Source organism: Marmota monax, unplaced genomic scaffold, assembly GCF_021218885.2.
Source record: "Marmota monax isolate L192 unplaced genomic scaffold, Marmota_monax_Labrador192_F-V1.1 WCK01_AAM20220418_F8-fsc00100, whole genome shotgun sequence".
In the NCBI taxonomy this organism is placed as follows: domain Eukaryota; kingdom Metazoa; phylum Chordata; class Mammalia; order Rodentia; family Sciuridae; genus Marmota; species Marmota monax.
Genome location: NW_026693872.1, coordinates 4890911 through 4915561, shown reverse-complemented (window position 1 = coordinate 4915561; position 24651 = coordinate 4890911). Strand labels below are relative to the sequence as shown.

General features: G+C 36.0%; 1 protein-coding gene across 4 annotated transcripts in view; it reads left to right on the top strand.

The window, feature by feature from the left end:
- Map3k13 (mitogen-activated protein kinase kinase kinase 13) overlaps window positions 1–24651 on the top strand; it is a 166421-nt gene that overhangs the window by 117167 nt on the left and 24603 nt on the right. For 3 of the 4 annotated variants that reach the window (XM_046462653.2, XM_046462654.2, XM_046462657.2), the window contains 6 exons: window positions 1517–2076; window positions 8282–8465; window positions 13093–13284; window positions 17045–17203; window positions 19571–19729; window positions 20340–20448. In XM_046462653.2, coding sequence (XP_046318609.1) covers window positions 1602–2076; window positions 8282–8465; window positions 13093–13284; window positions 17045–17203; window positions 19571–19729; window positions 20340–20448 — 1278 coding nt within the window. In that variant the 5' untranslated portion in view covers window positions 1517–1601. Of the gene's footprint in view, window positions 1–183; window positions 203–1516; window positions 2077–8281; window positions 8466–13092; window positions 13285–17044; window positions 17204–19570; window positions 19730–20339; window positions 20449–24651 lie in introns of those variants that run through there. The other variant, XM_058585086.1, reaches the window with a different exon arrangement.

The window sequence follows — 24651 nt, the reverse complement described above, 5'->3', positions numbered from 1 at the left end:
TGTCAAACATTTTTCCATATACCTGTTGGCCACTTGTATGTCTCTTTTTTAAAAGGAGAGAGAGAGAGAGAGAGAGAGAGAGAGAGAGAGAGAGAGAGAGAGAGAATTTTTTTAATATTTATTTTTCAATTTTTGGTGGACGCACATCTTTATTTTATTTTTATGTGGTTGAGGATTGAATCCAGCACCCCATGCATGCCAGGTGAGCGCATTACCGCTTGAGCCACATCCCCAGCCCCACTTGTATGTCTTCTTTTGAAAAATGTCTATGGGTCTGTTGCCCATATTAAATCATATTATTTCTTTTTATGCTGTTGAGTTTCTTATATATTATGGATATTAACACCTTATCAGATGTATAATTTGCAAATATGTTCTCTCATTCTGGAGGTTGTCTCTTCATTCTGTTGATTTTTTTTCCTTAGCTGTGCAAAATATTTTAGTTTAAATCCTGATTGTGTGTTTTTCATGTGTTTCCTGTGCTTTTGGGGTTTTATCCTGCTTTGACCAAATTTAAGAATGATGTTGCGTGAGCTAGCTGATCTAGAACAAATCTGTTTGAAAGGTTAGATAGCCCCATATTACTCATGTACAGATCAGAACTAAAGATCACGTTTGAAGAGCTGAGGCTCAGTTGTGTTGCTCCAGATTTGGTGCTGTATAATAAAAAACATTGATATCTCAGGAAGTTGTTTTGTCATACACAGAAGATATTTGTCTACATGACTTAATGAATGTCTTAGAAAATAAAGCAGTGCCCCAGTAAGATAATGCTTAAAAAAACAAGGAGAAAAAAAATAGTTGTAACTTATAGTAACATAAATTATAATAATGTAAGTACATATATACTGATTTCCCTTGTGGAAAAGGAAGTCATTTTATCTGATTAAAAAGATAACAGATCGAGGTATGGTGGCACATGCCTATGATCCCAATAACTCCGGAGGCTGAGGAAGGAAGATCACAAGTTTGAAGCCAGCCTGGGCAATTCAGCAAGACCCTACCTCAAAATAAAAAATAACAGGGGCTGGCGGTATAGCTCAGTGATAGAGGGTCCCTGGATTCAGTCTCCAGTATGTGAGGGGTGTTGGGGGAATGATAGTTATTAATACAGAATTCTTGGAATACCTTGAAAATCACAACACTCTAAACTGCTCCCAAGTCTAACCAATTAACTATTGTTAATTCTTTGGATGAATCCTTCTTGTCTTTTTCTTGTGGGTGTGTTTGTGTACCCTTTTAAATGAATTTTTCAATTTTATATATATATATATATACACACACACACACACACACATATAGTTCCAACCCTTTTAAATGATATGTCATGAACAATTTTCCATGTTAATAATTATTCTTTCACAACATAATTTTTCATTGTGAACAGTATTGCATCAAATAGAATAAACCACAATTTAATCCTCCTCATCATTTTAATGTTTTTATTATATAAACAGATGTAGTAGTAAGGACACTAAAGAAACAGTGATCTCAGGCCCTGCTTTTGTTTTCCCAGGTTTGGGAGCCCTCTTGTGCATCAGACCTCTATTCTAATAATCCTCTGAGTGTCATCTCAGGACCTTGGTCACACTCATGGCACGATGGCCAACCCTCAGGAGCACCTGAGCTGCTCCTCTTCTCCGCATTTCCCCTCTAGTGAAAACAAAACCTTCAATGGACTACAGGATGAGCGTGCAGCCATGGGGAACCACCCTCCACCCAGGCTCCTTGAGGACCAGCAGGAAAAGGGGGTCGTGCGAACAGAGCCAAGCGACAGCATGAACAGCCCCGTCACCACAACAGTATTGACCAGCGTGAGTGAGGATTCCAGGGACCAGTTCGAGAACAGTGTTCTTCAGCTAAGGGAACAAGATGAATCAGAGATGGCTGTGTCTCAGGGGAACAGCAACACCGTGGACGGGGAGAACACGGGTGCAACTGAAGACATCAAGATTCAGTTCAGCAGGTCAGGCAGCGGCAGTGGGGGGTTTCTTGAAGGATTGTTCGGCTGCCTAAGGCCTGTGTGGAACATCATTGGGAAGGCGTACTCCACCGATTACAAATTACAGCAGCAAGGTAAGACAGTGTGGGCGGGGCAAAGACTTCTTGCATGAGTGCACCATCAGCACCATTCCCTCCAACATTAAAAACTAGATGACCTTTGATGTGTGGGTCAGTTAAAGAACTAGGTTAGATGATTACCCCATGTCAGTTCCCTTCAGACCTTCTAAATAGACCAGATGCACATTTGGTGTGTCTCTTTTGGTTGGAACCCATCTTATATGGTCATCCTGTCTAGTGGTGTCCAAAGTAGAGAACATACAACACAATCCATGAGTTTATAAGAAAAAAATATTGTAACTCCTCTTTTTCTCTCTTTTAAAATTTCTATTTTCATGCCTTCAGATATATTTGATATTATAATATATTTGTGTAGATATACAATTTTTAAATAAATCACATAGTAGGTGCATGTTTAAGCATTTTTTTTTTTTTTTTTTTTTTTTTACTGTTAGCCTATACAATCAAAAGGTCTGATGGCCGGACTGGGGTTAGAGCTCAGTGGTAGAGAGGTTGCCTCACACACATGAGGCCCTGGGTTTGATCCTCAGCACCACATTAAAAAATTAATTAATTAATTAATTAAAAATAAAGATATTGTGTCCATCTACAACTAAAAAAAAAAATTTTAAAAAAAAAAGGTCTGATGGGTAAAGTGGCATGAGTCTCTAATCTTAACTACTCGGAGACTAGGTGGAAGGATCACTTGAGTCCAGGAGTTCAAAGACAGACTGGGCAACATAGCAAGACCTCATCTCAAAAGAAAAGAAAAAACAGTCTGATGGTCATTGGGCTAATTCATTACCAAGCAGAAGTCACATGGTAAAGTCCTTGAAGATCATAGGACTACCTTAGATTACAGTAAAAAGGAATTATTATTTTATAGTAAAGGCATAGAAAGCTCACATTTTGAGGAAAGAACAAAATATCTAACAAATCTGGAGAAGAATATGTCTAGATCCCACAGTTTTTTAAATAGTGATTTTTCAGTTGCCATTATTGTATAACATGTGTATTCATATATTAGAATTCAAGTATTATACTTTTGAAGTAGGGGGAACACGTGGTCCTCGTGTTCTTTATAACCTAACTTTATTCTCTAAAAGGACTTTTTACTGATAACAAAAGCAACATATGTATGAAATTTGAAAAATAAAAGTGACTTCCCTAAAATATGTTAAAATAATCTATGATCCTTACTCTCTTGAGAATAACTACCATTAATGTTTTAAGAATATGTTATGTTGGGCTCAGCACTTGTCTAGCATGAACGAAGCCCTTGGGTTCTATCCTCAGTGCCGCAAAAAAAAAAAAAAAATCAGCATGTATGTTGTTTGTGCATGTATATATACTTTTAAAAATGGAGACATACTATTTGTAGCATTTTTTCATTCATATTGTGAACATTGTGTCTATTTCTTAAATATATTTTAAGCATCATTTTTAACGCCTACCCAATATTAAATTGTCCAAATGTGCTAACATTTATTTAAAGAATCTCCTATTGCTCAACTCTGAATTTGTTTTTATTTTTAGAGATCATAAGTCACATTGCAATGAATATTTGTCTATCACTTTATTTTTGTATATATCTTTGTTTCGTTCTTAGTATAAATTCCTAGATGAACAATCATTGAGTCCAACAGATTTTTTTTTGTTTTTTTAAAGATTTCTTTTTAGTTGTAGATGTGCACAATACCTTTATTTTATTTATTTACGTGGTGCTGAGGATCAATGCTTGCAAGACAAGCACTCTACTACTGAGCCACAAACCCAGCCCAGATTTGTTATTTTTAAAGTTTTTGATACATGTCCTTGTGGCCTTATTTAAATGATTCTTTTCTTGAGTGCTAGCATCAAGAAATTCTGGAAGGAGCTGGGTGCGGTGGTGCATGCCTGTAATCCCAGCAGCTCAGGAGGCTGAGGCAGGAGGATTGTGAGTTCAAAGCCTGCCTCATCAAGGGTGAGACAGTAAGCAGCTCAGTGAGATCCTGTCTCTCAATAAAACATAAAATGAGGCTGGGGATGTTGTTCAATGGTCAAGTGCCCCTGAGTTCAATCCCCAATATCTCCCTGCCAAAAAAAAAAAAAAAAAAAAAAATTCTGGAAGGAAAAAAATATAGACCAAAATTGAGATTGTTTTATTTATCTTACAAGTAAATAACTGAATTTCAAACTCTGTGACCCTTCAGTCTGTTCATCTTTCAGTCAAGAGTATGGACAGCTTTTCTACAAGAATCTATTGACATCAGTCACCATAGTCCCTTTCCTCATGCATCTGTGTTTCCTATTTCCGAAATAGGAAAATACCAAAAAAATCAAATACCAACTTTCTCTCTGTACCCATCCTCCAGAAGTATATTGGGATTTTTACTAGTAAATCTAACAGTTCTAAGTACTTTTCAGGATTTTTCAACCACAGCATCCATTCCTGCTGCATGCAGAAATTCCTCATCAGTTTTGTGTTATACATATTCTGTCTGTCTGTCTCTCTTTCATGCATACACTAATACCCTACACATTCTACTCTCAGCTGCCTTCCATGATTTTTAGGTTCCAAGGAAATTAAAGTTGTTTCTTGTCACACAAAGTTTGAGGAGTCCTGTGTTAAGCAGTACTAAATAGCAATATGGATTAAAAATTGGAAATAAGGGCCAGGCACAGTGGCACACACTTGTAATCTCAGTGACTCCAGAGGCTATCCCAAGTTCAAAGCCAGCCTCAGCAATTTAGTGAGGCCCTCTCTCAAAATGAAAAATAAAAAAGACTAGGGAGATGGCTCAGTGGCTAAGCACCCCTGTTCAATGCCGGGTCCAAAAAAAAAAAGGAAATAAGGGTAAACACAAAAAAGAAAATAAAAATTACCTGTCATCCTAAAACCCTTTCTTTCTTTCTCATCCTACAATTAACTTTCTTCCTTCCTTCCTTCCTTCTTTCCTTTCTTTTTTGTGGTACTCAAAATCAGACCCAGGGTCTTGCACATGCAAGACAAGTACCCTACCACTCATCTATATCTGCATCTGTCCATAATCCATTCTTAATAAACATATTTAACTTATTATTTTTTAAAAGTTCCCTTTTCTCTGCTTAGACATAAAACCTAATAAAAAACTAACACCCACTTATGTAAAAAACGATATTTGATTTTGAGGGTTTTTACTTGTCCAGTCTTGTACTTATTTTGGTGATAATTTGAACATCGCAGTGTCCAAACACATCACTGAGGTTCAGACTCATAAAAGGGGGCAACAAACATATCCTGTACATCTGCTAAATGAAGCCTTTTAATTTTTTTTTTTTTTTTTTTTTTTAGTTCTACAAACTTGAATTCAATTTTATGTTCCAATCAATTATGTGACTTTCAGGAAACCTTATTTCAGGAAAAATTAAGAAACAGACCTGGTCAGCATTAATTCTCAACATGGTACAGCAGATGCCCAGCTCCTCAGCAGATTGCAAAGAGTTAGGCACTAAGGGCTAGTGTTGCTGTAGGCTTGAAGAGGGATTTACCAGCCAGAAACTGAATATAGTGCTTCCTTCTCAGCTCTGAGATCAGGGAGCTAATCTTTAATCCTACATTTGCAATCAACCACAGAATAACACATGTAACAGATGTATCCCCCTACTCTTGGTATTTAAGAGGAAATTTCACTAGATTTTTAAAAATTTTAATGATGTCTTCATCTCCCTTTTAAGTATCCTCATGGTGAAACCCAAGTAAGGTAGTATGTGTTATTGAAATATTTTATGGACAAATAGTTTCCCATCCTGAAGCAGGTATTATCATGGCCACGTCTAAATAAACAAAAGAAAACTTTTGCCTTAAAGTAGGTGTTTTAGTCAGCTTTTTCGCTGCTGTAACTAAAGGACCCAACCAACACAATTATAGAGGAGGAAGAGTTTATTTGAGTGCTGATGGTTTCTGAGGTCTTGGTCCATAGAAGGCTGGCTCCATTCCTCAGGGCTCCAGGTGAGGCTGAACATCATGGCAGGAGAGGGTGGCAAAGGAAAGAATCTCACATCATGATCAGATAGTAGAGAGACTCCACTAACCAGATACAAATATATACCCAAAGCCACTCCCCAATTCCCACCTCCTCCAGTCACACCCTACCACTTCAGTTACCACTCAGTTAATCCTATCAGGAGATCAAATCACAGATTGGGTTAAGACTCTTACAACCCAATCATTTCTCCTTTGACCCTTCTTGTCTCACACATGAGCTTTTGGGGAACACCTCACACCCAAATTATAACAGTGGATGATGTGAGGGTTTTCCTCAGTCTTATGAGTCACAATGGATATTGGAAATAAGTTAGTAGTTATTGTGATCAATCAATCAGAGAGAGAAAAAAAGAGTGTGAGAGAGAAGCTGGGAAAGGGTACAAATGGGATAGATATAAGAGCAGCAAAAATTCTTGGAACTAACTTTAGAGAGAATATAGCCAGTTCTGTCTTATAATGAGGTTAATTATCTTGCCTGACAGTTACCCAGCTATACAAATTTATATGTCCTTATTGCTTTCTCTTTCCTGCTACTTTCCCATTCTTTGGCTTTCTCCTGGTTACCAACAGGGACTGAAAGATGAAGCAGACAGGACTAAATTCACATTAATTGTTTTACTTCTGGTAATTAATTCCAACAAAAAGATTGATGGATACATGGTTGAAATATTGCTTTCTTTATTTTATACTCTTGTTCTTGAATGGCCAGTGCTATCCCTTTTCTTTTTCCATGGGTAATTAAGGCTTGACTGAATATAGCTGAATAGCACAGGCATGAGCTATCATTGGAAAAAGAGAATTTTATTCCTTATTATAATACCATAAACAGTTGATATTCGAATGCCAAATATATTTGCCATTTTCATTTTAATAATTCACTTATAATTCATTTTATAAAAATACTAAATACTAGGCATTATTTTAAAAAATATAGTGATTATAATGTAAGCATCATAACACAATATGAAGAGAAAGGATGAATTACTTAATTGAATGATTTAGGAATTACTAAATAGCAATACCCATAAAATTTACTTTATATTTGCCTTCACAACACATTCCAAAATAAACTGCAGAAGGATATAAAGGCTAAATTTTTAAAAATCAGCTCTAGATAGCTTTAGAAGACAGACTACATTTTCTACAATGGAAAAAATTACAAAGTAAATACTAAACTATAATGAAATATTTTGTTTAAAATACAGTAAAATTAGCTGGGTATGGTAGCACTTTCCTGTAATTCCAGCTACTCAGGAAGCTGAGGCAGGAGGATCACAAATTCAAGGCCAGCCTCAGCAACTTAGTGAGACCCTATCTTGAAATTTTTAAAAATTTTTAAAAAGGGACCAGGATATAGATCAATGGTAGAACACTTGCCTATTACTCATAAGGCCGAGATTCAATCCCCAGTACTATAAAAGAAAAAAAATAAAATTGAAGAAAAAGGCTTATGAAAAATATTCTTTTCATTTTTATCAAAAAATATTTAGAGAACTTCTTCAAATTTATTAGAATGACCCTGTCTGGATCCAGATAGATAAATGGACAATTCATACAAAGCAGATATGTGTATTAAACAAATGTGAAGAAATGGTCTGTATTTGACAATTAAACTAGTTCAAACTCATAAAAAACACTATTTTATACCTAATTAGATTAGAACAAAAAATAATTGATGATACTGCTGGCAGAGTTGTGATGAAACCAACAGGTTCAGACATTGCTACTATCAGCAAAACTAGTAAACTCCTCACTTATAATGAAAACAGTAAGTAGATGAAGAATCTGTAATACATGAAATAGTATATATCACTACAACTTTTACATAGCTGTAAACATAAAAACTAGAAAGGATTTTTAAAGAGGAATAAAATCACATCTATAATGGGCAATGAGCAAGGACCTGTGGTAGAAAAAGAGATAGAAAAGTTGACCAAACTTATAAGCTTAGGGTAAGAAGGTAGGGTTGGAGAAGTGTTAGGACATACTTTGCTTGAAAGATATCTCTAATCTGCTCAATTTTAGTGGTTTAAAATACACACACACACACACACAAATAAAATACCAAGATGCATAGAAAAGTTGTCTTTCAGTGGGGTCAGAGGGTAGGAGTTCCAGTGATGGTGATGTTGGTACCTTCAGAATGGCCTCATAGAATGGTCCCTGAGCAAATTTCAAGATCTCTTCAAGTCTGTTTCTCACTTGTGTGCCTAGATACTTGGGAAGTGCCATTTGAGGAGATCTCAGAGCTGCAGTGGCTGGGTAGTGGAGCCCAAGGAGCTGTCTTCTTGGGCAAATTCCGAGCAGAGGAAGTGGCCATCAAGAAAGTGAGAGAACAGAATGAGACGGATATCAAGCACTTGAGGAAGTTGAAGCACCCTAACATCATTGCATTCAAGTAGGTCAAGGCTTTATTTTTTTTTTTTTCAGAAATAGAGATATTTTATTTCTCTCAATATATGTACTTAGGTTCTTACTTTGAAAGACATTTCAAAATCACTGGTAGATTTAGCACTGTGCTAGATTGATTGGAAGGACATTAAAGAACTATAAAATCTGAGTCATGTCCTGAAACCTTAAGAGGATCTTTTCACTATAAAAGTTCATTTTGCACAAGCATGCACTGCATGGGAGAGACACACACATGGGGCAGGGAGGAAGGAAGTGGGTTTCTACCAAGCAGTCAGGCCTTCTGCAACAACCTCATTTATCAACGGGGTGACAGAGGTCACTTCAAAATAACCTAATATCCCAAGACTCAGTTTAAAAAAAAAAAGCTAATGTCTGAAGTGTTCAGAGAATATCCAATCCCTGTGTAATAGATATTTACTAGTTTCTATTAGCATTCCTTCTTAATATTGTCTTATAATAAACAGGTACTTTCAGAGCATAATCTCAGGTTTTACTAGATCCCTTTTCTATCAATGCAAAAGTTTTCTAAATCTTGTGATAGTGGAGTTATTGATGATATTAATTTATGTTATATTCCTTTCACAAAGTAGTTGTTTTGGGGCTGGGGATATGGCTCAAGCGGTAGGTAGCGCGCTCGCCTGGCATGCGTGCGGCCCGGGTTCGATCCTCAGCACCACATACAAACAAAGATGTTGTGTCTGCTGAAAACTAAAAAAAATAAATATTAAAATTCTCTCTCTCTCTGTCTCTTTAAAAAAAAACAAAAACAAAGTAGTTGTTTCCAAGAGTGTGTGAGCATATATTTCTAGTCTAGACTATTATTTCTTAATATCAACTGGGATCTCTAATAGAAGGAAGAGAGGCAAAGGTAAATTTGTGGAAGTCACCAAACTTGGAAGTGCTAAGCTCTAAAATATTTTAACCTCTTCTACCTGTACCTTTTCCTTGAGTTCCCCCTCTCACCAGCCTTTACATGTTGCCATAGTATTGAACAAATTAATGCTAATTGGCTTTAGGTGGAATGAAAGTTTAGAAACTAGAGGTTCTGGCATATTTGATAATATTTCTCCTTCCTGGAGAGTAGTATAACCAATGAGGATATAGCTAAAAGTGAAATAACTTACATATCTCTTCCCTAAAGTAGGAGCAACTTTCCCAACAACCTTAAGAGGATCTTTTCACTATAAAACTCACCTTACAAGCCAGGCTGGTGGTACATGCCTATAATCCCAGTGACTCAGGAGGCTAAAGCAGGAGGATCAGGAGTTCAAAGCCAGCCTCAGCAACAGCAAGGTGCTAAGCAATTCAGTGAAACCCTATCTATAAATAAAATATAAAATAGGGCTAGGGATGTGACTCAGTGGTCAAGTGCTACTGAGTTCAATCCCTGGTACCCCCCTCAAAAAAAAAAAAAAAAAAAAAAACCTCATGTTACAAAGCTAAAAATGTCATGTGACAAGTCTTAACTGGAATCACAATCCCAAAGTAAGGAATAGAAGTTTTTGGTACAGGTTTTGTAGAATGGGTTTTAATGAGTACGTAGGTTAAGAAGACTCTGTGGAAAGGGAAAAATGTGAAAAGGAGAAAAACATACTCAAAGACAAAGGAAGTGTTTGGATGTATTTCCTCATGCAAAGAACATTCATGTAGAGTACATGAGAGTGAGCTTCAATTTCTGTCATAATTCCATCATTTGTTGCCCTAGTACGGCTAGGAGGATGCATGACTAAAATTAAGTGCTATAGAGACCAATTATAATTTTTCCAAGGATGATATACTTCAAAAGATAACAGGATAATTATTTTAAGCAGCTAATAGAGACCCCATCTTCTTTTCTTCATTTTATTTCACTGAAATGATCAGATTCCCTCTATGCTGTATCCTCCTAAATGGGAGAAAGGGCCAAGAACTTCTAAACTCAGATAATAGAACAGTGGGTTGAAACAAAGAGTGTTTGATAGATTAGCATGGCTTTTGGTCTCCTGAAATGACCTAGGCTGTGTGTCCCAGGTAAGAGATCTTTCCAAGGACGATGCCCTGGGTAATGGGAGGTAGAAATGAATCCCTAAGAGGATGAAGGAGCAAGAAGCTTTATCTTTCCTTCCATCCTTTTGTTTCTTCCTTCTTCCTCTCAGTCTTTTTCCCACCTCATCCTCTGACCCTCCTACCTGTATTTGCAGTTTTCAGCATTGTTGGGCAAGTTCTGCTGCACTGCTACCCAGCCATTTAAGCTGAAGATCCCCAGTTGCCTTCACCTCCACATGGCAAACAATAGTGAGACTGTGTCCCTGGCCCATTACACCATGCATTTGGGGCATTGTGCAGTGTTACATTTGCAGCCATCTGTGCCATGTGTTGCTTGGCCAGTGAATCACATTCAGGACCGTCTGGAAGATATGAGGACACTATTAGATTTTAATACATGTCCCTGGATTCTGATTTCTGGGCTTATAGCTTCTTTTGAAGTTAGTAAGAACTATGTGTAGAAAGGGAAGTGCAAGATAAGAATGTTATATATTTTTCTTCCATTTTTTTTCTAGTAATCCTTTAAGAAAATCCAACCTGACTGTTCCTAATAAATTCAGTACCAAAGGAAGAAAAGGTAGCAATTAGAAGTGATAATAAAGCTGTTATTTATAGCAACTAAAAAACCTTGTCATAGTACATGGAACGATCGCTTCTCATTCGTCAGTCAAGAGAGATGAAAAATTTAAAACGTATCACTGTTAGACCCTTTCTGTGTTTGAGTGACAATAAAGCATAGTTGAATAGGATGCTGAGTACTTTCAAACAAATATTTATCTTGATATTCTTAAATATTTTACATAATCCCAGTCCTATTCATTATTTCTCTACAATGATAATTAAATTATCTATTTGTAGTTGGTGTGTGTTCTCCTCTGAGTTCTTTTTTTTTTTTTTTTTTTTTTGAGATTTCTTAAAGGTCAAATAATAAAAATCTGAAAAAAAAATTTAAATTTGTTCTTTTTAGTTATATATGAAACTTGAAAAAAATTGCATGAAAAGTCAAGATGAGAATTCTGAGTAGCCTAGAAAATAACAGGAGAGTAATAGAAGTAGCTTTGTGGCATTTGACAGGCACATCAAGGCACAAAAAATGAAGTCTAATTAAATTTCTTTAATTATAACAAGATGTTCACATTATCAGCACCTTAAACCATGGCCTCTAAGTTCTTTCCTCACAGCAGCCTAAGAGATAAGACATGAATTGGTAGTTGGCTCAAGACTTTAACTGGATGTCATATAGATAGTACTCTGTGAACTTTTCTAGAAAGTTTCAAGGGAGGTGTACACACCATTAAGAGGTGGGACACAAAGAACTGCAAATGATAGTTATTCTCCTTTTGTCTTGAGAATAAAACTGTGAGGTAGACTTAATATCATTTTTCCCACTTTTGTGAGCTAATGGAATTAACATAGGAATTCCCAATATGCTTGTCTATACTGAAGTTTAAAAGCTAAAATGAAGGTAGTACCATACAGAAAGAGGAAGGAGCCAGGCTTTGAAGTTAGGCTGAGTTTGAAACTGACTTCTGTCACTTATTAGTTATATGAACTAGTTGTAATTAAGACAAGTCATTTTCACTTTGAGCCTTACCTGTAAAAGTGGAAGAGATAATACCTATCTTCCAGTAGTTTGTAAGACAGATCTTAAATAAGACAAACTGTGTGGGATATTAAATAAGACAAACAAACATAAACATGTCTGAAAAATATATAAGATTTTTTTCCTGATATTATTCTTCTTCCTGTTCCATGCCTCTGTACATGTTACTGTGAAGGCTTTCTTCAGCCATGAATATTGAGGTGAAGTCAAGAAACATTTATCAAGGACTTACTAAGAACTTCCAAGTCTTGTGGGAGAGAGAAAAGAATTTGAAGACCTTTCCCTTCAAGGAGTCTGTAATCTCTCTGAGCAGAGAAAAACTGCATGTAAAATATTCATGGCTGCTATATGTTATACGAACTTAGAGAAGGGAGAGATCTTTTCAGATTGGAATAATCAGGATACGTTTCATGAAAGATGGAAATATAGTCTGCATAGATGTATATAATATGTTATATAATGTTACTTTTATTCTAAATAAAAATGCTTTTCAGACTACATTAAAAAATGGACTTGTTATTTTAAATTCAACTAATTTAAAATCCATTAAGTAATAATAAAAATAATTTGAATTCTCAGTCCCCTCTATATAATACCCTCTATCTTAGTGTAAAAGGAAGATATTTTTATTCTTAACAAAGATATATAGCTATTCTAAACAATCTAAAACAACACAGTATCCAGCCTATATAAGCCTCAGAAAAGGGTGTTCTTTGTCCCAGAGTGTAATGGTTCCACATAAAACTATCAAACAGCCCAGCATATAGATATCTAGAGTGACCAGAACAAAACAAAAATTGTCTATATGCATAATAGCCAAACCTGTAGACTAGAGAGATTTTAATTCTAAAGAACTAGGAACTATTAACTATGTGCACCTTTTAAATCAATTGGAAAAAGAATTTGTCTTTATTAAATATTCTTAAACTATAAAAATATATATGTTTATGTATATGTATGTACATGTTTATGTTTTTTTTGGAAGGGGTGTTTGTACTCAGGCCCCATGTTATTGTATCATCATGGAATACTGTGCCCACGGACAACTTTATGAAGTCTTGAGAGCTGGCAGGAAGATCACACCTCGATTACTAGTAGACTGGTCCACAGGAATTGCAAGTGGAATGAATTATTTGCACCTCCATAAAATTATTCATCGTGATCTCAAATCACCTAAGTGAGTTTTGGAGCTTATTTTTCACGTATTTTGCTTTGTTGTTTTGAAATAAGGAATTTTTATCAACTATAATTGAAGTTTTCAGACATCATTCTTTGAGTTCAGATTAAAGTCAGCACAGCGGGTAATTCTATTTGCCTATCTTTTGGAATATTTGTTGAGCTCCTTACATGTGGCAGATATGTTCAGGTACCTGACACCATTTTCCCCTTTTTGTTGTCGCTTTTAAATCATATAATTGTACAAAATTCATTATTATCTGAACTATTCAACTTCTATCATCTCTGATAATTAATACCAAACTTCCCTACCAGAAAGCTTGGTTTGTTGTATTCCTACTGGTTTGTTGATTGCAGTACCGGGGACTGAACTCAGGGGTGTTCTATGAATTATTTACACCTCCATAAAATTATTCATCGTGGTCTCAAATTATTCATCGTGATTTTATAGTCTTAGTGTATACAATAGAGTAAAAATGGGTGATAAGAAACAGAGGCAAAAAATAACATAAAAACATTAGTACCAAAACTTGTTCACAAAATATATACCATAAACTTATAGGTGTGTTAATGGCACACATCTACAAATTCAGCTACTCTGGAGGCTGAGGCAAGAGGATTGCAAGTTTGAGGCCAGCCTGAGCAACTTAGCATGATCTCATCTCAAAATAAAAGATGGTTTGGGATGTAGCTCAGTGGTAAAGCACCCACTACTAAAAAAAGAAAGAAAAAAGTATCTTATAAGATTCTGTACAGGTGTTTTTGAGAACTATAAATTTGGCATTGAGCTTCTGAGAGTCTAAACAAAGGAGAAAATAAACAGGTACAAGTTACAAAGTGGCCATAAGAAACATAGTTATTTAAGAGAAGCAGAGCTATTTCTGTTAATCTCTGATTTCCAAATGATTCCTTGGTAGCCAATAATCACTTAAGTGTGTATTCAACTCCCCAAATTTCATGAAGGAAAGAAATGAATTGGTAAAATGGCATATGTCCATGTAGCTCTATTTTTTAAACATTATTTTTTTATTATTTCTCATCCCATTTTGGTTTACAGAAGCAGAAAGACTGTTTTTTTCCAAAAACATTTGCATAGTGCTTTATTGGTTTACAACATGTTTTATAGCCATTATCACATCTTTAATTGTATCAAAAACTGTGGATGTTAGAAGTGATAATATCAATTATTTTTGTTTATGTAAGAGAAAGTGGGCCTCAGCCCAAAGGGACTAGGACTTGAACCTAGAACTTTTGAGCCAGGCTAAAGCATCCTACCTCATTATGTGAAGATAAGGGATTCATAATGAATCCTGCCTCTTCTCCTCTAGGGAAGATAAAATCAGTCCTTGGTTAAAAAGTTAATGCAACTCTTATTTATCATCATCATTCTCAACAATATTTATTACAATGGTTAGCTCATTGAACAAACTCCTTCCTGTACTTGCAAATAAACATTACTATATAGCTTTCATTCCTTCTGTTCATATTCTTAACACAATCTGTTGCCTTTCTCATCCCCTGCATACACATAAAATATGTAAAATACTTACTAAAGGCATCTTCAAATGATCTCTTGAAACCAACATGTTCTCCTTGAGAATTAAAGGTTAGAATAGTAAGTTGGTCATCCAGTGTTAACAATGCCACCCTTAACCCTAGAGGCTAAGGTTTTTGGGTTTCAATCGAACTTCAAGAAGACAAAGATCAGGGCTGGGGTTGTGGCTCAGTGGTAGAGTGCTCACCTAGTATGCATGAGGCACTGGGTTTGATCCTCAGCACCACATAAATATAAAATAAAGATATTATATCAACCTAAAACTAAATATATATGTATATATATGCATATGTATATGATATACATATATATATATGAAGACAAAGATCAACCTGACACGTTGTAAGGAAAAATTTCACTGCCAACATTAAATCTGCAGTCTGTGTGTCCCCAACATTGTCTCAGAAGATTTCAGAAAAGTCAGTGTTATATCATCTCTAATCTCCTCCCTTTTCTCATACCAACTGAGGCAGAAGAGGAAGTTCCTACAGTTTTTCTGTTCCTAGAGGCCTATCATGTTTTTTTTTTAATTTCATGGCATATGACACTATCAGTGCTCCAATTATGTCAGATAGCCCATGAATTTACACTAAGACTATAAAATCAAAGCTCCTAAATTATGTAAATTTTACATATCCGGTGCAAAACCAGGGGAAGGATGTGGATGGAGGTATTCCAGAGCAACTGTAAGCACAAAGCGGTTGAGTAAGTAGCAAGTCATTTGGCGTTGGGGGTGGAGGTGAGCAAGTGTGAAGTCCTTGGTTCAAATGACAAGGGCAGGAACAAATTCAGAAGTTTTCTGTTTTCTATTTTCCTTGAGTCTGATGCTATTTGAGTATTAAGCTTCTCATCTTTAAAAATAGGTACCTAGGGCTGGGGCTGTAGCCTAGTGGCAGAGGACTTGCCTGGCACATATGAGGCACTGGGTTTGATCCTTAGCACCACATAAAAATAAACAAATAAAATAAAGGCATGCTGTCCATCTACAACTATGAAAAAAAAATTAATAGGTCCCTATATCATTAAGGCTCTGGCACCCTAACTCATTAACATTCGGAAGTTGTGAACAGGTTTTTTGGAGTGAACTCAGAGTAGTGTATGAGGCTGCCCATACTTTGGATTTATATTCACCTTTAAGGCAAGCAAAAGCATCTGCTCCATGACACATTTCAGAAAAGTCCTATGAAAAGTAAAACATGACTTCTGTGGAAGCTACTTAAGCTTAGATTTATTCCTGCTTTTTCTTTTCAGCAATAGTGAACTGCCAGCATTCACATGTGTCTTTTAATGTAATGGATTTAGTGTCATGGTCCACTGCATAACATAACTGGCCATTATTTAAATAATGTTTTTAAATGAGGTGTTTTCCTTAATGGGTTGGCCAAGACTGGCAAGGGAGTAAACCAAAACTATTGAGCACTGGTGTTTTATGTATCTAAGCTCATTTAATTCAAGTGAAAATTCTATGGGACCATTATTACAGGCACATAATATCTTATCCATGACTTGTGCAGCCAGATTATTTCAAAAAGGTAATATAGTGCTAACCTCAGACATTCAAGGAAGTCTAGAGGAACTCTCTCTAATCAGCCACATTAACATACCTGTGACAAAATCTATGAAATTCACACAAAATGAGATATAATGATTTTGCCTTATACATATGAAAAGTATTTTTGAGACCTTTTACATTTCTGAATTGTGAATAAGATATTGTGACCTGAATTGTCTCCATTTTATAGATTAGAAAAGTGGTTTAGAAGAGTTAAGTAACTTGGCAAAGTTACACAGTTTGCAAATGGTGGAGGCAGGATAAAACTAGGCATTATGAGGATAGCAGAATGAATTGGACACTAATACCCTATGTACATATATGACTACCCAGCCAGTGTGATCCTACATCATTACAACCAGAAGAATGAGAAGTTATACTCTGTTTATGTAGGATGCACTCTACTGTCATGTATAACTAATTAGAACAAATAAACAATTGCATTTGAACTATTTTTTTAAATAGGCATTAAAAGCCTATTTTGATAAGCTGCTTCATTTTGCTATTTCCAGTGCATAGCTAATGCCTTGGTCACATTGGAAACTGCAAGTTGAACTCCACAGGAAGCAGCAAACAAAATCTTTAATTGCCATTTAGAGTCATGGTTTTCATTACTACTAATGATCTGGATGTTTTCTTTATTTCTTTTTAAAGTGTTTTAGTGACTCACACAGATGCAGTAAAAATTTCAGATTTTGGTACATCTAAGGAACTCAGTGATAAAAGTACCAAGATGTCTTTTGCTGGCACGGTTGCATGGATGGCACCAGAAGTAATACGGAATGAACCTGTCTCTGAAAAAGTCGATATATGGTGAGTGATGCCATCTATGCCAAATAGATTCACCCTATTAACCCTTTCTTCATGCAGTAGTTTTACTATCCAGAATATTCATTACTGTTGTTCACTTCTGGTTGATTTTGGTCTTATTTACCTAAGGTAGTACCCAGTATTATGCTATATGGTGGGAAGGATCAGAAGAGGAATTAGGGTAAATATCCAGTTAGTAAATCATCAGTTCCCTAAGAAAATATGCTGACCTTTCTGGAAAACTAAAAGTCTATTTCAAATGACCATTTAGTATAGTCTTCCTGAAATGTACTGCATAATTCTCACCCTTTTGAGTAAAATACATTAAACAAAACTTACGTTTGCTAAGCCAGGCATAGAGGCATATAAGACCCTGTCTCAAAACAGAAAAAAGAATTGGAGATGTAGTAGTGGAACACCCCTGGATTTAATTCCCAGTACCTGAAGAAAGAAAAGAAAAACCTATTTTTGATGATTCACATCATCATTACACATATTTGTAATGTACTCTGTTATGATACATTTTGTGCTCTAGACCTATTTGAAGTGTATAAGTCTATTTGCCTTTTTATTGAATAACTCCTATGAACTATGCTTTTATTTATTTATTTTTAATTTATTTTTCAGTTGTAGTTGGACACAATACCTTTATTTTATTTATTTTTATGTGGTGCTGAGGATCAAACCCAGGGCCTCGCACCTGCTAGGTGAGCAGTCTACCACTGAGCCACAACCCCAGTTATATGCTTTTATTTTTTATCTTTATCAACATTTCCTCTGAGGTCATAAGCCTTCGTTTTAGCAATATTTTCCCTGTAATTGCTTTTTTCCCCCCACCCTTAAAATTGGCTACTGGAAACTTTTAGGCTTTAAGAAAATAATAGCATATGTTAAAATTGCATATAGCATCTGTGTAAGTGGGATAAGATAGAGTATTCATAGTTTTGATAGTTAACAAAGTGTCCTCCTTAGGGATTATACCAATTCGGTTCTAATCAGAAATGTGTTAAGAGTGTTTTCTCAACAAAATATGCTACACTTTTGTATTTTTAACTATTATGTAGATCAAAAATGGCATCTTGGAAGCAGTTTTCATTTGCATCCCTGCTATTATGAGTAAGGTTATACATTTTTGTATGCTTAAGAGTCATTCATCATTTCTTATTTGTGAACTATTCACATCCTTTTTTTCAGATTTCTGATCTTTTTTCTTATCAATTTATGAGGTGTTGTTTTTTGTTTTTTGTTTTTGTTTTTGTTTTTTTGGTCCTGGGGATTGAACTCAGAGGCACTCAGCCACTGAGCCACATCCCCAGCCCTATTTTTTGTATTTTATTTAGAGACAGGGTCTCACTGAGTTGCCTAGAGCCTCACTTTTGCTGAAGCTGTCTTTGAACTCACAATCCTCCTGCCTCAGTCTCCCAAGGCGCTGGGACAATTTATGAGCATTTTATATGTCAAAGAAATTTGCCTTTTGTATAGATGAATTGCAGATATTTTTTACATTTTGTTATTTTGCTTATAGCATTTTTTCTCAGGCCAAAATAGTTTTAATATAGCTCAATTTATCAACCTCTCCTTTTATCTTCTAGGTTTCCTAGTTAGAAAAGCCTTCATCACTCTTAAGATTATAAAAAAATTCCCAATGTTTTCTTTTATTTTCCTTTTTTTTTTTTTTGCATTTAATTCTTTGATTCATTTAGAATTTATCTGTTTGTGTTTTGTTTGTTTGTTTGTTTGTTTGTTTTGGGGTGTGTGTGTGTGTGTGTGTGTGTGTGTACAGGGGATTGAACCCAGAGGCACTTAACCACTGAGCCATATTCCCAGCCCTTTTTTTGTATTTTATTTAGAGACAGGGTCTCTCTGAGTTGCTTAGGCTGGCTTTAAACTAGTGATCCTCCTGCCTCAGCCTCCTGAGCTGCTGGGATTACAGGCATACACCACTATATGGTGAGGGATAGATTTAATTTTTTCCCCAGTTTTCCCAATAGCAATTATTAACTAATCAAATTTTCCCGCTAGTTTGTGATGCCACTTCTACTATATTTCAGTTCTTGAATGTATTTATTAATTTCTAGATTTTAATTCCAGTCCATTAGTCTGTTTGTCTATTCATGCACCAGAGTTAATTATTGAGACTTTATAATGTCTTAATATCTGGAAGTGTGGGTTACCCTTCATTGATTTTTTTCAAAAGTTTCATGAATTTTTCTGTTTTTTAATAACAATATATTCTAATTTTAAAACTGGATATATATATATATATATATATATATATATATATTAACTTGACCAAAAATTAATTAAAAATTAAAATATAAATCAGTCTTTCTGAAATGTCTTCTATACATGTTCCTGGTACTACTGTAGGTCTTTTGGAGTAGTGCTTTGGGAGCTGCTGACAGGAGAGATCCCCTACAAAGATGTAGATTCATCAGCCATTATTTGGGGTGTTGGAAGCAATAGCCTACACCTTCCAGTTCCTTCTACTTGCCCTGATGGATTCAAAATCCTTATGAAACAGACTTGGTAAGAAATACATTTCTCTTCCAACATTCTCTTTTACTTTTTTCTTCAAAGGCATAATACAACTTCTCTAAAACAAGTAGGTAAGTCTCTAACGTGTGTTTGCAGTCAACCATCTGGTGGTGGAAAGATTAGAGCCTTAGAGTCTGAAACCCTTGATTTCAAAAGCTGGCCCTGCCTTTTTCTGTCTTTTTTCTTTGGGGCGTGTCATCCAACTATCTGTCTTCATGTAGAGAGAGCGCTTGCTCATGGCGTTGTGTTGTGATGAATTAAAATTTATAAGTGAAGAAATTGGTATGATATCTTGAAATAGTAGGACTTAGTTAATGATAGCTATTATTATTTTACCAGACCTAGTGGACTATTATCAAATAGCTCACTGCTCCTAGATTTCCATTTCATCAATAGAGGTATCTCTAAATTGTATTTTTTTGTTTGCCCTTCAGTACATCAAAACTATTTGTGATATAGCTATTTTGGAGTTAAAATAGTGTATTTCATACTTTATATATATTTTTTATAGTATATACATATACATATTTTATAGTAGAATAAATTTTTATCTTCCTGGACACAAATTCTGAAATGTACAAGCTGTCTTTTTTACTTTTAGGCAAAGTAAACCTCGCAACAGACCTTCTTTTCGGCAGACACTCATGCATTTAGATATTGCATCTGCAGATGTACTTGCCACCCCACAGGAAACTTACTTCAAGTCTCAGGTAAGCTCAGAAACCTTCTAACAGATGCTACTGGCCAGACAGGGAACTCTTTAGGAGAAAGGGTAACTCTTAGAAGGAGGCCATTTTCATTCTTATAACAATTAAATAATCCTATTCATTGTTAAATAATAATGATATGTATTAAATAATAATGATATGAAGATACATATGGCATTCGGGAGTTTGTTAAGCACTTGATGTACATTATCTCATTTGAAAAGAACATGTATTTGAATGTTGTCCTTATAGTGGGTTCTGGTAAAATTGTTGAAGAAAAAAGAAGAAAAGAGGATGCTAAACCTATAATATACCTCCATTTGAATTGGAATTTTTGGCTGATCTTCATGAAAGCATTGCTTTCCTTGAAGCAGAAAAGTTGAAATACAGAGGAAAGAGATTGAATACCAGAAAGATCCGATGAGGAAATTAAGCCCAGAGAAAACCTTTACTCTAATTCTGTGTGTTACCTAGTAATAGCTTCAAATAAAATATAATTTAATGTATCTGTTTGCCTTCACTGTACTAAAACCTTCCCAAAACTCATGGTTTAAAACAGTAAGCCTTTATTTAGATTTCCTGTGGGATGGTGATTTGTGCTATGCAGTTCTTCTGCTGCCTCTGACTCGGTACGCTCACTGTCTGCAGTCAGTTACCAGGTCAGCCAGGAGGCTGGCTGGCTCTAGACAGACTTATTCACAAGTCTGGGGATACTCTGGCTGTTAACGTGGAGTACCTCCGTTCTCCTCTGTGTGGCCTCTAATCCTTTAGCAGGCTAGTATGGGCTTGTTTTTGCAGTTTCTAAGGAATAATAAATCAGAGACTTATCCTATTAGTCAAAGTTCTAACACATTCTCACATCCTTGAACCTAACTTTCCCCATAGCTGTGTCTATAAATAGACTTGCCCCTATATTTTTTAGTGTTTCTGAGAAATTATTATGTAAGTAAAGTGTTTATTTACACAGAAAATAAGATGATTAAGAGGTTGACTTCATGACAGTTCATGTATTCTTTGATATGTAGTCAGAGAAATTCCCTGAGAACTATTAAAACCCATCCATTCAAATACATGTAGGTATGAGGCACTGGATAAGAAACCTTTCAAATGTCTTCTGCTAGTATTCTGAAAAGACAGTCCTTTTGTGAAATGAAAGAGAATGATAGTGAATACTCCAGGAAATCATTCAAACCTTAGCATATGGTTGCAATCAGAGCTTTGCTTCTTTTACAATAAAACTACATATCCCAATTATAAAAATATTTTAAAGTACTCTTAACTGACAAGCCATTGAGACAGTCAGTTCTATTGTATATATTTGGAAAATTTCAAATTCTAAACAGATTTTTACTGAAGTTCTCTGTAAAATAAATTTTACTGGCGTTCTCCCACTGTGAAGCTAGTTCAACTTGAGCAACTAAATATCAAGAGTCAGTATCCTTAAAGGGCCAGCCTATTTTATTATTGAGATACCCAAAGCATGGAGTATCTACACTGAGCTCAGGAAAATTTCTTTGGGGAGAAAATTGAAGAGAAAATGTAGTACATTGGGCATCTGCCTTAGTTTGGGCTGCTACAACAAAATACCATAGATTGGATGGTTTATAAACAACAGAAATTTTTTCCCCATAGTTCTGAGTCTGGGAAGTCCAAGATCAAGTTCAAACCACCAGCAGATTTGGGGTCTGGTAAGGGCCCAAGTTCTGGTTCATTGATGATGCCCTCTCACTGTGTCCTCACATGGCAAAGGGTCAACAAACTCCCTTGTGCCTGCTTTCTGAGGATACTTATTCCATTAAAAATAGGTAAGTTCTCATGACCTAAGCACCTCCCCAAAGGACTCCACCTTCTAATACCTTTACTTTGGGAGTTAAGATTTCAACATATGAATTTGGAGTGGGGGAAGTACAAATATTCAGACCATAACAGCCCTTTTTTGTTGTTATCACTTTGTTTGTTTGTTTGTTTTGTTTTGTTTGGTACTAGGGATTGAACTCAAGGCCACTCAACCACTGAGCCACATCCCCAGCCCTATTTTTTTGTATTTTATTTAGAGACAGGGTCTCACTGAGTTGCTTAGTGCCTCGCCATTGCTGAGGCTGGCTTTGAACCCCCCAGTCCTCCTATCTCAGCCTCCCAAGCTGCTGTGATCACAGGCATGCACCACCTTTTCTGGCCATAACAGCACTTTTAATATTTATTAATCCATTCACATTTTTCTTCCAATGTAAAATTTCACTTCTCCTTCAACAACCCCAAATCTGCTATTCTTGCTAGTTTCAAGATTTTTTTCAGGTATTTATAAGCTGATCTGACTCTAGGTCTGAAACTGAGACTATCTCTGACTAATGTTAGTAAAATATTTATGAACTGTCTAGTGAGTCACTATATACTACGTGACCTTGAATAAGTCACTAAGTTTTCTAACCCTCAGCTTACCCATCCAAACAAGGAAGATAATTGTATCTTCTTTTAGGGAGTTTCTGTGACAATCAAATGAAAAGATTAAAATGCAGGTACAGCAAAAACTATTAAGAACTGTGTGATTATAAAATGTTATTCACCTCCCACAAAGCTATACAAATAAAGCGTCCTTTGAGTTGTTACCTTCTGGATGCTTTTTAAGATGAACTCCTGAGATGAATAAGAAGGTAGCTAAAAAAAACTCCTAGTAATTGTGTTTTGACTTCATCATGCCCCAATAGGGAAGATCTGATTGTTTCACGTACACGGAGTTTTGCTCTTGCCAGAGCAGTATTATACCTGAGGCCTTGCCCCCTTTCACCTGCTGACAAGATGTTCTCAGTGTCATTTTCAATCAGTGGCTGTTAGCTCCTGAACTCCACCTTCCACCAAACTGGTCAGTCAGGAGTGCTGCCAAGTGTCCAGCTGACCCCTTCCTGAGAAAAAGGGCTTCAGCAGCAGCACATGTGTAAAGATGCTTATAGAACAGATGACAAAGCAACGGATTTCAGCACAATATTAGATTCTGCCAAGGCTGTTACTCACTCCCAGACAATCACCCATTTCTTCAAAGAGGCAATTATTGCTCCTGGTATTCAGCTGTATTTCATATTGGCCTTTAGAAAACAGCTGCTAGTTGGGTCCTATGCTCAGTTTCTAAATTCTTGCACCATCCTCTGCTTTTGCACCATTCTTGCTTCCTCTTGAAAGCCACTATTGTTAGTTTTTCATTGCTATGACCAAAATACCTGACTTAAACAACTTAATCCATGGTTAGCCAACTCCATAGCTCTGGGCCTGAGGCAAGGCAGAAGAGCATGGAAGAAGGATATGGCAGAGGACAGCTGCTCAGCTCCTGGCAGCCAGGAAGCAGAGAGAGGATTGCCAGAGAGAAGACAAATCCTTCTCGGGCACACCCTCCGTGACCTTCCTCCAATGAGGTTCCACCTCCCAGTAGTCCATTCAGCCAGAAGGGGAGAGTCCCGTGATCTAATCACTAACCACAAGCTCCACCTCTGAACACAGGAGACTTTGGGGACATTCCAGATCCCATCATACCACACTGTAACCACCCAGAGAGTGGTTAAAGAGATAACTGCATTTGTCCTGGGGCTAGCCTGTGCTGCCTTACAAGTATGCTTCTCACGAGTGATTAGGTGCCAAAGCTAGGTCCTCACACTGGGGAGGCAGTAAAGAGGAACTGAGTACCAGTTAAGAACTGGACTGGATGCTCTCTAAGGTTTTTCTGATTCAGAATCTATGATTCCTACTCCTAAGCCCCCAGCATCTTGCTTCTCTATTCCTTGAACTAACCTGTAACTGGCTCGACATTTTTTTCCTTTATAAAAATTATGTAAAATAAATATAGTATAAAGTTTATCATCTTACTAGGTTAAGTGTCTAATTCAATGGCTTTCATCATTACATTCACAATGTTGTAAGTGGTCACTACTATTTCCAAAAATTTTCATCAACCCTAATTAAGCAATAACCCCCTTTCCCTCCTCTGATCTCTGATAATCTCTATTCTATTTTCAGTCTCTATGAATTTGCCTATTCTAGATATTTCACTTAACTGGAATCATAAAATGTTTGTCCTTAGTTTAGGGCTTGTTTCACTTACTTAGCATGTTTTCAAGGTTCATATATATTGTAGCATTTGTCAGAACTTCATTATTTTTTGTAGTTGAATAGTATTCTGTTGTATAATACCACATTCTATCCATTCATCTGTTGATTCAA